General features: G+C 43.9%; 2 protein-coding genes across 2 annotated transcripts; both read left to right on the top strand.

The window, feature by feature from the left end:
• Positions 1 to 653: 653 nt before the first annotated feature.
• Positions 654 to 2,941, top strand: map1lc3c (microtubule-associated protein 1 light chain 3 gamma). Its single transcript, XM_084929880.1, has 4 exons — positions 654 to 793; positions 865 to 920; positions 997 to 1,103; positions 2,619 to 2,941. The coding sequence occupies exons 1-4, from the start codon at positions 733 to 735 to the stop codon at positions 2,779 to 2,781; spliced, it is 387 nt and encodes a 128-aa protein (XP_084786006.1). The 5' UTR covers positions 654 to 732; the 3' UTR covers positions 2,782 to 2,941.
• A 3,373-nt stretch (positions 2,942 to 6,314) lies between these two features.
• LOC146384747 (E3 ubiquitin-protein ligase TRIM21-like) lies at positions 6,315 to 7,988 on the top strand. The gene has a single exon (XM_084929897.1). It carries the CDS (start codon positions 6,315 to 6,317, stop codon positions 7,986 to 7,988), a length of 1,674 nt encoding a protein of 557 aa, XP_084786023.1.
• The last annotated feature ends 6,640 nt before the right edge of the window (positions 7,989 to 14,628 follow it).

A 14,628-nucleotide genomic window follows, 5' to 3' on the forward strand; every position in this document is an offset into this window, starting at 1 on the left:
AGCAGCTAATTTTAAAGACTAGTCGCCTATAGAGCACAGTGGCTGAAGGCAGCCTTGGTTCCCTTCCATGGAGTATTCTCCCCTTGCTTGATTCTCTGCCCAGGACTCCTGCAAAGAAAAGTCTCAACCTCAGGAGGTTCACTGTGTGGTTATCCCCCCCAACTGTGTCGTCAAGGTTACATTGTAGAGGTCATGAGTTGTTAAGAACTCTGTCTTCTAAATATCTGATGTAATTAAATTTCAAGTTTTTAAATGATCCATCCATACCTCTATCTGTCCATCCATCCATCTGCTTCTCTGGCTGTGGCTCTCTGCGATGGCAGTTTAACGATCTAACCCAAGAGGCATCTGAGGCAGATGCCGAACCACCTATGGCACCTCAGCCAGCTCCTTTCAATGTGGAGGAGTAACAACTCCACAAGACAAAAACATGTGGTAACTGTGTTGAACAAATTCCGTCCTTAAAGAAAAATATTAAACATTTTCTAAATTTTCTCAAAGGCACATTATCAATAATCCTGTTTAATAACCAGGATGAGGGGTGGAGGGGGCTGTCTGCTGCCCTTGGGTCTAAAAGCTGCTGGGGCCGGCCCTGCTCCGCACTCTAACCTAATTAAATCCGCACATTCACGCGCTCATGCTGCCATGTGCTAATCAGCTGATGCGCTGCAGCCTCTATTTAACTCGCGCTCGCTGCTTCGCTCATGTGGACCCGGCTCTACATCACGTACCATGGCTCCGCGCGAGAAAAGTCAGCCGCACAGCAAACCGTTCAAGCTGAGGAAGAGTTTAGGTAACCGGCACCGCCGCGAGCAGCAGGAACACTGATGTCCCGCAAACTCACTGTCTCTCTTCTGTCCACAGCAACGAGGAAACGGGAAGTGGCGGGCATCAGGGCCAAGTTCCCCAACAAGGTCCCGGTAAGCGCGCGGTGGGGCTCACGCGGAGTCCGAGCAGGTGTGTTTTATGTTCTCACCCACTCACTGCGCCTTGCAGGTCATCATCGAGAGGTACGACAAGGAAAAGTATCTGCCTCCGCTGGACAAAACCAAGTTTCTGGTTCCGCACGAGCTCACCATGACGCAGTTCGTCGCCATCATCAGGTACCGGTACCTGCAAGCTTCACTGAACACATGCTGGAGTCCTTTAACACGAACTCTGAGCTCAACAATACCCACGCCTCAGTTCTACACTGAGGAGAAATGTTTTCCTGGTGAATTCATCAGTTAATGTTTATTTTAAAAATGAGAAGCTTTTATTCCAGAGTCTTGTTCCCCCCGTGTTGTCTGAACGGCAGATAGACGTTTCACTTAGAGCACAGGTGTTAAACTCCAGGCCTCGAGGGCCGGTGTCCTGCAGGTTTTAGATGTGTCCTTGATCCATCACAGCTGATTTAATGGCTAAATGACCTCATCATGTCTTGAAGTTCTCCAGAGGCCTGGTAATGAACTCATGTGATTCAGGTGTTGACCCAGGGTGAGATCTAAAACCTGCAGGACACCGGCCCTCGAGGCCTGGAGTTGGACACCCCTGACTTGGAGTCTTTTGCTCTTTCACTTTTATTGACCCCTTTGTTGTTGTTTATGCTTACACAGCAGGATCTGTGACGGCCATGATGGCCTGAGGAAGCTGCTGTGTAAACATGAAGTGACAGGATGTGTCTTAACAGTTAATCCATGTCTGTCAAACCTTAAACTTCTGTAAAGTCTGCGAGAGTCTTTATCACTCAGTGATCTGACTCGAGCAGAGAGCGCACAGGCTGGCTGCTCAAGCCAATCGAGGAGCTCGGTCTACTCACAGAACCTGAGTTGCGTTTGGAACATCGAGTTTTCGGTAGTTGTAATCATGTGAACATAAAGACGCGTATTGTAGTTTTATTTTAAGAACACAAAGGTTTGGTGTCTCAGCCTCGCTGCCCCACAATCGTGCCCACTGACTGTAACGTCTGCTTGTCTGGGTGTCGATAAATTTCTTTAGGAGTTTCCTGAGAAAGCTGCACACCAGCTCCACATGCTCAGGCTCACTGATGGGCTGATTTGGCTTTAGTGACTTGTCCTGATTGTCAGAAACGAGGCCTGGATATCAAACCTCAAGGGAAAGAGCAATTGGATCATCTAACGGTTGGATGATTCCCCCTCTGAGTATGAATATAGAAGCTGAAGCAAATCTTGTTGTGAGTGAATGACAGTTTTGGGCTCTGCTTGGAGTCTGATCAGAGGGTCAAAGTTGTGGCTTTAGGGGCAAATGTTTTGGATCATCTCATGTTTTGTTGTACAAGATCGTATCTTTACTGAAGCCGGTGCTTCCAGCTGCAGTCGCTCATCATACACTTGCTCCTCAGTCTGACAAATGGAGCTTTTGTATAATCTTGGCTCTGACAGATGAATACCTGTACAGGCTTCACTTTAAACTCTGCCCTCGCTGAGTCCCCCCCCCCCCCCCCCCCCCGTGTGAGCACGAATGCTTGAAATGCTCGAATCATAGATGGAATCTGCACATGGCTGACGCGTGCTCGCCTCACTGAACAGCTGTGCTGGCTTCACTGTTGTGCTGATGCAGCTAACAGCCTGCAGGCTGACTCTCATTAACGGTGGCTCCTTCTGGCTCCCTCCCCTCAGGAACCGCATGGCGCTGCTGCCCAGCCAGGCCTTCTACCTGCTCATCAACAACAGCGGGCTGGCCAGCCTGTCGCTCACCATGGCTCAGGTGTACAAACAGCACCAGGATGAGGACGGCTTCCTCTACATGACCTACGCCTCGCAGGAGATGTTTGGACGATGAAGCTCGTCCTGCTTCAGGTTTTATTCCCGTTACAGGCTGCTCGCCTCCAGCTGCTGTAAATACAAAAGAGTGTATATATTGTAATTTTTGTTCTACATGCTGATTGGACGAGATGGATTTTAATCGTGTTCATCCAATAAATATTTTGATGTTAGTGAATGCTGATGGTTGATTTCTGCTTGTGGATGGAGACACCTGGACTCTCAGCACCACATGAATTGTTTCACCTTCTCACTGTGAATATTTGATACTTTAATCTTTATAATGAACGGTTTGTTTCCTGTTAACACCAGGAACTGGTTAGAATTTCAGTCTTAGAGCTTGATGTGGTTCCACTGTGTCCAGCAGAGGGCAGCATCACTGTACCAGGAGAGCAACATGACGGACAGGAGCTCTGCAGAAGATCAGAAACAGAAGTGCAGACTGTTAATGAGAAATAACGAAGTAAAGCAGCATATAAACTGAATTGAAGCTGTAACCGATGTAATGATTCTGGTGGCTGATCTTGGCTCAAATAAGAGGGTGAAAGGTCACAAACAGAAGTCATCTGTATGTTTGCAGGTCACTGTTTAAGGCATGGCTATTCAACTACGAAGTTAGTTGGGCCAGATTTTCAAACCGAGGAATTTATCTGGGCCGTGTGTGTGTGTGTGTTTTTGTTTTTTTGTTTTTTTTAAAGCCAGTAAGCAGCAGATCATGATCAACTTCAAACCCACACAACTATATTGAAAAACAAGTAATTTTTTTTTTTTATTCCTTTCCCCTGTAAATCTGGTGACCTCTCACAAATGCACACCAAAAGGTCCATTTAAAAAGGGAGCTATAACTAAACTATTTTTTGCACATTTGAAATAATAATAATAAACATTTTGATAATTCCCTTTCAAATTAAAATAAATATTTCGCTGAACACTCACTTTTCCTGCCATGGGTGGAGCCCCATCTGTCACAAGTATACAGACACGCTTCATATCCAGACCATTTTCTTCAAAAAGAGCTGAAATCTTCTCAAACATTATTTCGCCAGCTGTGTGTCCCTCTAATGGTAGTAAGCCGAGCAGTTTCCCATCCAAAAAACGGACATGTACGCACAACTGTGCATTATCAGTTCTGTCTGTGATCTCCTGCTATAGACATTACATCAGTTTTCTTCAGCTCATCTAACAGCATTTCAAACTCGTCTGACGCCAGAACTTCAACTCTACGAATATTTGAACTGTCCTACAGGGGTACGTTTTTAATAGCAGGTGTCACTTTAATTTTTTCATCACTTTTCACCGCATCCACAACGGCCAGCATGCAGTATTTCAGTTTAGAATCTGTGAAAGGCCTTTTCTTCTTCGCCAAGAAGCAAACACGAAGGGAAGATGCTGAAAGAAAGCCGACATCTTACAGATCGTGACGCTTTGTGTTCATGTCTTTATGTGGAATCTGTTTCTCTCATTTTAGCTGTTTGGTCAACACTTATATTAATACAACACTGTATGCAAATATGATTAAAAGAAAAATCCACAATCTCAGGCTCCCTCTCCATCAGAGAGGTGACATTCAACGTCCCACTTGTCAGTCTGGATAGCCCCGACCACCACCCGACACACAATAATGTCATGAAAGTACATTTTAAAAAAGGGCAATGCAAACATGGCCAATAACTGTCATTATTGGCCATGTTTGCATAGCCAACCATCATTCTGATGATCTGCAAAATGATTTGGGCACAAAACAAACTGCACTGTTCAAAAACTTGCAGACTTCACTATATACAGTGTAGACCCTCTAAACTGAGTCTGTGGGATATGATCTTTGAATAAATGCAGACCAAACCGTTGTTGTTTACTTCCACAGCATGTCTTGTAGAATTAGGTCTGATAAGAGAAGACAGGAAAAGATCAGGAAACAAACAACTTCCCCAAAGCAAAGCACAAATGAAACAACAAGTAAAACCGTTTGATCTAAAGTATGATTAAAGTTCAGCCTGATTAATATAAACGTCACTGACAATTACTAATATATTGGAAAACCAAAATGCTTCCCACTCAGTTGATGTCTTTCTGTCCAAAAGCTCCTTTTCTTGACTTGTTTGATGTAATGTGTGCTGGTCTGAGCCTGAGAGAGAAAACAAGTAAAAGTCTGTGGCTTTACAAGCTTTACAAAATTAAGCAGATGTGACACAATTTCAGTTTTTTGTTTTTACATTTTAATAAATAACTAATAATAAATATATCAGAGCCACTCTCTTCTTAAAAATCAAAACCCCCAAAAGAGTTAAATGAGTAACTGTTAGGCTACCTGGTCGTTGACCAGGTGTTTTGAACTTTTTATCTTGTTCTCATTATGGTTTTTGGCTGCGAGTGTTTTGTTCTGTTCTGTATTTTCTAGTTCTTAGGTTTTGGTTTTCGTACTCCTTCTGTTCTGTGTGTCTGTGCCTGCCCTGCTCCCACGTCTGTGTGTTCCCGTCACTTCCTGTTTTACTTTGAATCACCGAAAACTGAGATTTTTTAAAACTCCTTTTTTGCGTTTACGTGTGGACGAGGAACACAGAGTTGCTTCCCTTGTCTCGTCAGGTCTGATTTGTCCCAGCTGTGTTTCCCTCCTGTCTCCTATTTCCTGATTGCTCCCTCTGTGTATTTAAGGCCTGTGTTTCCTCGGTCTGTGTCTCCATCGTCTCTTCCTGTCTGTCAGCTTGCCTACCTTGCTTAATTTATTTGTATCTTCAGTTTAGTTATTTTTTGCCATCCAGCAATAAACCTGTGTTTGAGTTCACCTGTTTGCCTCTGCGAGTCCACTTTGGGCCATTCCAACCATTCCTGCCTGCACACAGTACATGACAGTTACACAGGTTTTCTATACACATAAAAAACAGCAAAAAAGGAAACGGGCTTCACCTGTTTCCAAGGTGCATGGAGAGGATAAAAGAATTCACAAACCAGGAACTCCAGCAACACTTGATTCCGTTTTAAGAGTCTGCACCCCAGCGGTATGAATGAGGACTTTTTATGAACTACACCTCCTTTTTTTTTTTTTTTTACCAGTTAAATTACTCTCACATGAGTAATATTTATTTAATTAATCTTATTATTTTAGCCAAAGAAGAAGTAGCGCTTTAGACATCTCATCTTAAGTCTACACTTTAAGTCTAAATTTTAGAGATTTGACATTTTAGAGACATAAATAAGGATCTGGTGACCGGATCCAGTTCTTAGTCTGACCCTTAATGGACTGGACCTCATGGGTATGAGAACATTTTCTAATATTTTCTAATAATGTGAGACACATATTTGTGTGCAAGACGAATAATAAGTATGACGCTTTCCTCTGGGGAGCCAGTTTGACCAGTCTAGGAGCAGACTGGTTAAACAGGATCATATTTATCCTCTTTAAGTCCTGATAGTTAAACAGTTGAGAATCAGCCTCAGAAGATTTTCATGCAGGAATTGTTCTGAAAGTTTCTGAAACCAATATGAAGCTGAACTGCATTAAAGCATGAAAAAAAATCAAAGTGCTTTAGTATGACAGCCTGTTCACAGACGAGCATGCAGAACCGACAGTTTCTGACGTTTTTACTTTTGTTCTCAGACAGAAACCTGCAGTCTGAAGATCAGTTTCTGTGCTCCACCTGTCTGGATGTGTTCACGGATCCGGTCACCACATCATGTGGACACAACTTCTGCAAAAAATGCATCTCTCAGCACTGGGATTTTAATTCCAGATATTTCTGTCCCATGTGTAAAACGGGATTCAGGAAAAGACCTCAACTGAAAGTCAACACCGTCATCTCTGACATGGTTGCTCAGTTCAGACATGAACCTCAGTGGAAATCCTGGAAGGCTCTCTTACAGAAATGCTTTAAGAGGTTTTCATTATGGAGGATCCAGGTTGACACTGGAACTAAACTGATGGCCCTAATAATGCCGTGTCTGCTTTGCCTGTGTTTCTACTGTCAGACTCACCTGGAGCCTCATGTCACAATATCAGGCCTATTAAGACATCAGCTGATTGAGCCTGTGGAGAACCTGGAAAGCAGGATGTGTAGGAAGCACGATAAACATCTGGAGCTGTTCTGTAAGACCGACCAGACATGTGTCTGCATGCTCTGCTCTGTTTTAGATCACAAGGCTCATGAGTTTGTTCCTCTGAGAGAAGAATATGAAGGAAAGAAGGCAGAGCTGGACAAGACACAAGCTGAAACTCAGCAGATGATCCAGAAGAGACGACTGAAGATTCAGGAGATCAAAGAGTCGGTGAAGATGAGTAAAGATGCTGCAGACAGACAGAAAGCAGAAGGTGTTCAGGTCCTCACGGCTCTGATGGAGCCTGTTGAGAGACGCCTGAAGGAGCTCATAAAGGAGATCGAAGACAAACAGGAAACTACAGAGAAACAGGCTGAAGGTCTCATCAAAGATCTGGAACAGGAAATCTCTGAGCTGATGGAGAGAAGCTCTGAGGTGGAGCAGCTCTCACACTCTGAAGACCACCTCCACCTCCTCCAAAGCTTCTCCTCCCTGAAAGCTGCTCTATGCACCAAGGACTGGACAGAGGTCAGAGTCCGTCCACCATCATATGAGGGGACCGTGGGGAGAGCTGTGGAGACACTCTGGGAAGACATGAAGAAGAAGCTGTTTGAGGCTGCAGAGCTGAAGAGGGTCCAGCAGGATGCAGTGGACGTGACTCTGGATCCTGATACAGCAAATCCTTATCTCATCCTGTCTGACGATGGAAAACAAGTGAATCATGGTGATGTGAGGAAGAAACTTCCAGACAACCCAGAGAGATTTTCTCAGTGTGTTTGTGTTTTAGGAGAGCAGAGTTTCTCTTCAGGCAGATTTTACTTTGAGGTTCAGGTTAAAGGAAAGACTAAATGGGAACTAGGAGTGTCCACAGAGTCGACCAACAGGAAGGGAAAAATCAGACTGAGACCTCAGAACGGTCTCTGGACTGTATGTCTGAGAAATGGAAATGAGTACAGTGCTTGTGCCGCCCCTCCAGTCCGTCTCTGTCTCCGGTCTGCTCCTGAGAAGGTGGGGGTGTTTGTGGACTATGAGGAGGGTCTGGTCTCCTTCTATGACGTAGATGCTGCAGCTCTGATCTACTCGTTCACTGGCTGCTCCTTCACTCAGAAACTCCACCTGTACTTTTGTCTTTGTACTAGTGATGATGGTAAAAACTCTGCACCACTGATCATCTGTCCTGTCAGTAAGACTGCCTGATCTGTTTTGTGTAAAAACATCACAAACATTTGCTGTATTTATCTTTTAATCATGTTTTACTCTTTGATGTTGCCCCTGGTGTTTCATGGAGCTCTTCACCCTGAGACTCTCAGGCCACGTCCACACTAATCCGGATAAATTTAAAAACAGCCTTTTCATCTAAAAATGCTCCACGTCCACACTTTCGTTTTCAATCGTTTTCATCCACACTGAAACTGCTGACGTTCCAGTCCTGCGCATGCGTGAAATGTAAGACAATTCGACCTGCGTCATTTCCGTCTGCCGTTTATTTACTTTACGGCTCTTTGAAAAGTCGCGACAAAATGTCGAGGAAAACTTCCTGATATTAATCTTTAATAAGGCTGTCAAAATTGAGAGCAAACAAAACAACTGCTGTACAATGCCGTACGCCATCTTAGTTGAATTGGTCACATGACTGTATCATATGACTAAAATGCGTCATCGTTTTTGAAAAGCCTCCGTTTTTGCTGTCCACACTGCGACATCAAAACGGCGTTTTCAAATGTATCCGCTTTGGAGAGCGTTTTCAAAAAGCTCATTTTTCCGTCTCCGTGTGGACGGGAGAGAAAAAGAAGAGTTTTCAAATGAAAACATCTTAGAGCAGCGGTCTCCAACCTTTTCTGCGCCACGGACCGGTTTATGCCCGACATTATTTTCACGGACCGGCCTTTAAGGTGTCGCGGATAAATACAGCAAAATAAAACTAGTACCGGTACCGAAAAAAAAAAGATTTATTCATAACACACGTGAAAAGACCCAGGAAAACCGAGTTAACGATAAAAACGATAACAAAATAACCCTAAAAACCGATAAAAACCCTGAAAACCATACATTTCACACCTGAGCCTCAACTCTCGCGGCCCGGTACCAAACGACTCACGGACCGGTACCGGTCCGAGGCCCGGGGGTTGGGGACCGCTGTCTTACTGTGGACGTAGCCTCAGAGATGGATCATCATGACAAACACGTGAGGAAAAACTGTTCAAACCATCAAACTTTCAAATCTGCTGTCCGTCAGACACATTTACAATGACAGCAGGTATTTCATACTCTAGAGAAACGTGTCTGCAGTGACCTCTAGTGGGGTCAACTGCCCATAGTCCTCTGGGGCCTCCCTCCTTCTCCTGCTGGGATCAGTGCACAGATGTTGCTGACATGTCTGCCTCAGGTCTTCGTGCCCTTGGGACTACAGATGACCCTGGATCTGTACTCCCATTATTTTCCCTCCTGCCTTGTGGTCATACTACACCGCATATGATATAGTAACTGAAATGATACAAATAGAAATGAATAAATAATGTCGTCTGGGGCTGGGCGCTCATGCATGTACCGGCTCACTCCTGGTGGCCGATTGGCGGGGCCGGGCGCCTGCGGCCCGGCTGGGCTCCTTCCGGGGGGTGGGATGCCCTCAGGCCTCTGGCCTCTGGGCCTGAAGCTCGGTCCTCTCTGGCATAGCTGGCTGCCGGCAGAGCCCGCGGGCACGCCACTGCAACCCCCTCTGGCCTCTGCTCCGTAGCTGCTGGGTGACCTCTCGTTTGGGGCTCTACTCAGCTCTTCCCAGGAGGGTGGCACGGTTCCCCCCCCTTTGGTGGTCCTCCTCGGGTCCTTGTACTCTGGGGCCTCTGGATATCTGGGGCCTGGATCTCCTCCATACCTGCTTCATGCCCTGGTGGACGGGGCTATGGCTCCCCACACTCCCTAGCAGATCGTTACATGGAGAAACCTTTTTCTTTCTTTCTTCCCCCCCTTTCTCACCGTCTCTTCTCCCCTTTGGTTTTCTTTCTCTCCCTCTCTTTCTTTCATTCTTTCTCCCTGTCCTATCCCCCAGTCACGTCTGTCCCGTTTGTAGCAACCGAAAATAAAATAAATTCATAATTATAATAAAGGTCAATCAAATGGACCAATATGGCAAGGCCATGATGATCCACTTGGTAAAATAAATCCGCTTGGCATCTTTCTTGGCCTTAAGACAACAATTCTGATGGCTAAAGATCCAAACGGGACACAAAAAAAAAAAAAAGAATTGGGCTGAAAGATCTATCTTTATCACCTATTCAGGTTGTAATTCATGTTTTTAAAAAGTAACTAAGTAACTAATTACTTTTGAAAATAAGTAATCAGTAAAGTAACAGGATTACTTTTTTGGGGAAGTAATCAGTAATTAGTTACTGATTACTTTTTTCAAGTAACTTGACCAACACTGGTGGTGGGACATTAACACTGACTCGTTTACCTTCAAGGTAGCTGTCAATGACAAACCCTACACCTGCGGGGTTCTCTCAGTAATTAATAGTATCTTCAACCTCTTGGGACTAGCATCGCCTGTGACGATCAAAGGCAGATTCTTGTTTCGTAAAATGTCAAATGGAGTCCAAGACTGGGATGCTTCTCTCCCTCAAGAGGAAATGGACACATGGTAAACATGGAAAATGTCCCTCCAAGATCTGAGCAGCCACAGAGTACACTGAACTGTGTGTCTTTAGTGACACCTCAAGCTGGGCTATTGCAGTAGCATACTTGAAAACAGTCAATGCCGATGGACAATGCAAAGTGGGATTTGTGCTTGGAAAAGCAAAACTTGTACCACAACCAGAACCAACAATACCTCGCCTTGAACTTTGTGGAGCAGTTCTAGCGGTGGAAATGGCAGAGCTCAGTCTGGAGGAACTTGATCACAAACCAAACGCTGTCAAATTCTACTGCGACAGCAGGGTGGTTCTTGGGTACATTTGCAATGATTCAAATCGCTTTTATGTCTACGTACATAATCGAGTTTATCATATATGCCAGTCAACATCCCCTGAACATTGGCATTATGCTACATCACAGCAAAACCCAGCTGATCTAGCAACCCGGGCAGTACCTGCATCACAGCTCATGGACACTATGTGGTTCAAGGGACCAGACAAGGGACCAAACTACCTGAACCGGAGACACATAAATGAGCTGATCGAACCTGAAGTGTACGCTGAAATTCGACAAGTTGGTACTTTTGTTACTCAGATTCAGGAGAATGGACTCAAACCAGAACGCTTCCAATGCTTCTCAAACTGGACCCCACTGGTACGTGCCGTTACCTTCTTAACAATGTTGGGGAGTAACAGAATACATGTACCGCCGTTATGTGTTTAAAATACAAAATATGAGTAACTGTATTCCGTTACAGTTACCATTAAAAAGGTGGTATTCAGAATACAGTTACTTTGTTGAAATAAATGGATTACACGGCGGTCTTTTCCTGTTTCATACGTTAGGCTATGCTCTCTCTATTTCTGGTAATTCCCAAACAAACCCACACATTAAGAAGCTCTAATGCCCGGGTCTCAATCTCGCGGCCCATGTCACCTCTACTTGCGGCCCGCATAATGACGTGGAGAACTATTTAAAAAAATATTATTATTCAAAAAATGTGGAAATTTGTGGAAAAGATTTGCTCAAAAGCCAATGGAAACAAGTGCAGGCACTCACCAATGGACTCTGGAGTCACTGGAGAAATGAAAATCTCAACACCATCATTTTAAGGCAAGTGGCATGGAACACACTGCAATCTTAAGCCAGGTGACATCGTGTTGTTGAAACAAAATCAAGCACCCAGAAACGAATGGACAATGGTTATCATCACAACCACCTTTCCAAGCAGTGACAGGAAAGTCAGAAAAGTCGAAGTGAGGACATCATCCCAGGGAGTCTCAAAGACTTACTTGCGTCCCATTTCAGATGTTGTTATGCTCTTAGAAAAGGAAGTGACTGATAAAAAGTAGTAGTGGCATCAGTAATGCCAGGCGGGGAGCGTTCTGCCCCAAGTAAAAGGTTAAAAATGGTTCATAATAATTTAGTGATAAATAATGTCATATTTCATCTATGATAATTTATGTTAAAAGAGAGTCTTTTAGTTAAAAATATTTTCTATAAAGTCAGTATTGGTTTATCTGTATCTTATTTTGAAGGGGTAACCTATGGTCTCAATGCATTGTGGGAAGCAGAAGCTGCAGTGAGTTGGGAAAAAACACTGGCCATTTCTCAATATGCGTACATGTGTGTTCTTGGGTTCTTGTGGACTCGTGATACGTCATCAGTTGGAGACCAAGTACTGTTCCAATTCAAAGTACGCATCAAGCCAAGTATGCTCAAAATTCCTGGATGTGTTCTCGCTCCTCCTGTTTTATCGAGCATGCATCGGTCGTTACTTGTGTGGACTTGGTGCAGTCAAATATCCCAGAATCCATTTTATCCAAAACTTAAACATGGCAATGGCGGAGAAGCGCGGCTAAAAACTTTTACATTTTACCCTTTCTGGGTCACAAAATAACATTTTAAGATATTTTCAGAAGAGAATGTAGTTGTGTAAACTTCAAATATCTGCTTGACTTATCAAGACAACACATATTTGCAAAAAGTGCTCCGACGTTTTCGGAGATGTCTGTTAGCCACCAGCTGTCAGCTGACCGGGTGGTCAAGGCTCACTAGAGCCGGTGAGAGCAGCGAACTCCTGTCACATCGTTTTCAAAACCACGCGGTCACCTACATAAATGTTAATGTTTGGTTTATTTTAGTGTTTTATTTGTTCCTGAGTGAATCGGTTTGGCTGAGATCAAAGTTCAGCTTCATAACTGAACCGTTTTATTTAATATTGAAGTCTTACTTGGAGAGCTGTCACAAAATTTTGAACTGAATATTTCACCCGTCATACCCCCTGATGTAAAATGTGCTGTTCTTATTTAAACAGCTGACTCAGAATAAATTTAACAGTAAAAATATTTAAATTCAGGAGGAAACTTTTTCACCAGGAGCAAAAACAGAAATGTTAATACGTAGAGATCCTGAAGGCTGCCCCAAAAATGATCAGATTATATTTTAAATGTCTGTGAAGGTTCTCAGTCATCCAGGTCATCGTAGTCTAAGGAGCTTGGAAAGAAAAGCGTCTGGACTTCTTTAAGTTGCTTGAAGACGTTTCACCTCTCATCCGAGAAGCTTCTTCAGTTCTAAGAGCAAATGGTGGAGAGTCCCAGATTTAAACCTAGTGGGAGTTTCCCCCCACAGAGGGACAAAAGGACCCCCTGATGATCCTCTAATCGCCTGAGCCAAGGTGTGAAACTGGGTGTGGGTCCCAATCAGCCAGAGTTTCGGGTGAGCTCATTGTGAAACCTGGCCCCACCTTATCATGCGAATTCCTGAGGTCAGATGGCCCAGGATGTGAGTGGGCGTTAAGGCGTCTGGGGAGGGAACTCAAAACTGGATTATAGATGGCAGACAGTTGGTGTCGTAAGCTCCGCCCTCTGTTCAAAGATGGTCGCTCACAGTGGACATAGATGGCTTCTTTCACTCCTCTTTCAAACCATCTGTCCTCTCTGTCCAAAATGTGAACATTGGCATCCTCAAAGAGTGACCTTTGACCTTTAGATGCAGATGGACTGCTGAGTCTTGTCCTGTGGAGGTGGCTCTTCTGTGTTGTGCCATGCGCTTGTGAAGTGGCTGTTTGGTCTCTCTGTAGAGGTCTGGGCGTTCCTCGCTGCACTGTACAGCAAACACCACATTGTTAAGTCTGTGTTTGGGAGTTTTGTCTTTGTGATGAACCAGTTTGTGTCTGAGCGTGTTGCTGGGTCTGAAGTACACTGGGATGTCGTGCTTGGGGAAAACTCTCCTGAGTTTCTCTGATACACCGGCTACATAGGGGATGACAATGTTGTTGCGTCTGTCCTTCTTATCCTCCCTCGCTGGTGTCTGATCTTCTTTTCTGTGCCTCTTTGCTGACTTTATAAACGCCCATTTAGGATAGCCGCACATTTTAAGTGCTTATATTTTAAATATTTCTTCGATTCCAAACCCCAGCAGCTGTCTATTGTAAGTTTTGTGTCTACTAAAATAAAAATAAAAGCGTTCCAACATCTCACTTGTTTGCTTTTATTCAGGCATACGTGCATACTATTTTTATTAATATAGATTATGCTTGTGTTTCAGTCATGTAGTGATTGTGCTTAACTGTATGAAGCTTATTAAACATTATGAAACAGATGACATGAGAATTTTGTCAAAGTGCTTGAGATACTTTTTTAAATTATCTTTTTTCTTAAAAAAAAATCTACTACATCATGTATATTTTTCTTCATGTCCTGTGTAATTTCCATTGCAAATACTAGTCACAGTTAAATTAAGAGGGTATGGAAGTAAAAACTCCGAAACGGAGATGTCATCAAGTGTGTCTGACTTCCTGCCACGCAATATATGCTTACAACCACATTTCCTGGTTATCCAAACGTCATCTCCCCACACGCGTGTATGGCTTAACTTTAATGGTTCACCATATGCAAGCACAGGCGAGCCCCTAAATGGCCGGGGGTGGACATCCCTCAGAAGATAAAGAAACCAGAATCTCACATGGAACGTGCCTGCAGTTAAACAGCTACAGCTAATTACCTCCCCCAGCATCATAGATGTGTAGGGGAGGAACAGAAGAACATCTAACCATGCAGTTTAAGGCACGGTTTACAAATTTAAGTACAACAATGACAACATTTAACAATTTGACTCCAACAATTTCCACCTTTGAAAGCAATGGCTGTAAGTTCATTGAATGTTCTGGTTCACTTTATGTGTTCTATATGTGTGTACCAGCAATTAG

This window comes from Perissodus microlepis, chromosome 6 (assembly GCF_051167445.1).
Source record: "Perissodus microlepis isolate ML-2025 ecotype Zambia chromosome 6, ASM5116744v1, whole genome shotgun sequence".
NCBI classification, from domain to species: domain Eukaryota; kingdom Metazoa; phylum Chordata; class Actinopteri; order Cichliformes; family Cichlidae; genus Perissodus; species Perissodus microlepis.

Bases quoted from the DNA above. Each gene is read 5' to 3' on its own strand.
- map1lc3c (XM_084929880.1), top strand. From the start codon at position 733: ATGGCTCCGCGCGAGAAAAGTCAGCCGCACAGCAAACCGTTCAAGCTG. The intron at 921-996 runs GTAAGCGCGCGG...TGCGCCTTGCAG, and splicing joins AGTTCCCCAACAAGGTCCCG to GTCATCATCGAGAGGTACGA. The intron at 1,104-2,618 runs GTACCGGTACCT...CCCTCCCCTCAG, and splicing joins CAGTTCGTCGCCATCATCAG to GAACCGCATGGCGCTGCTGC.
- LOC146384747 (XM_084929897.1), top strand. From the start codon at position 6,315: ATGCAGAACCGACAGTTTCTGACGTTTTTACTTTTGTTCTCAGACAGA.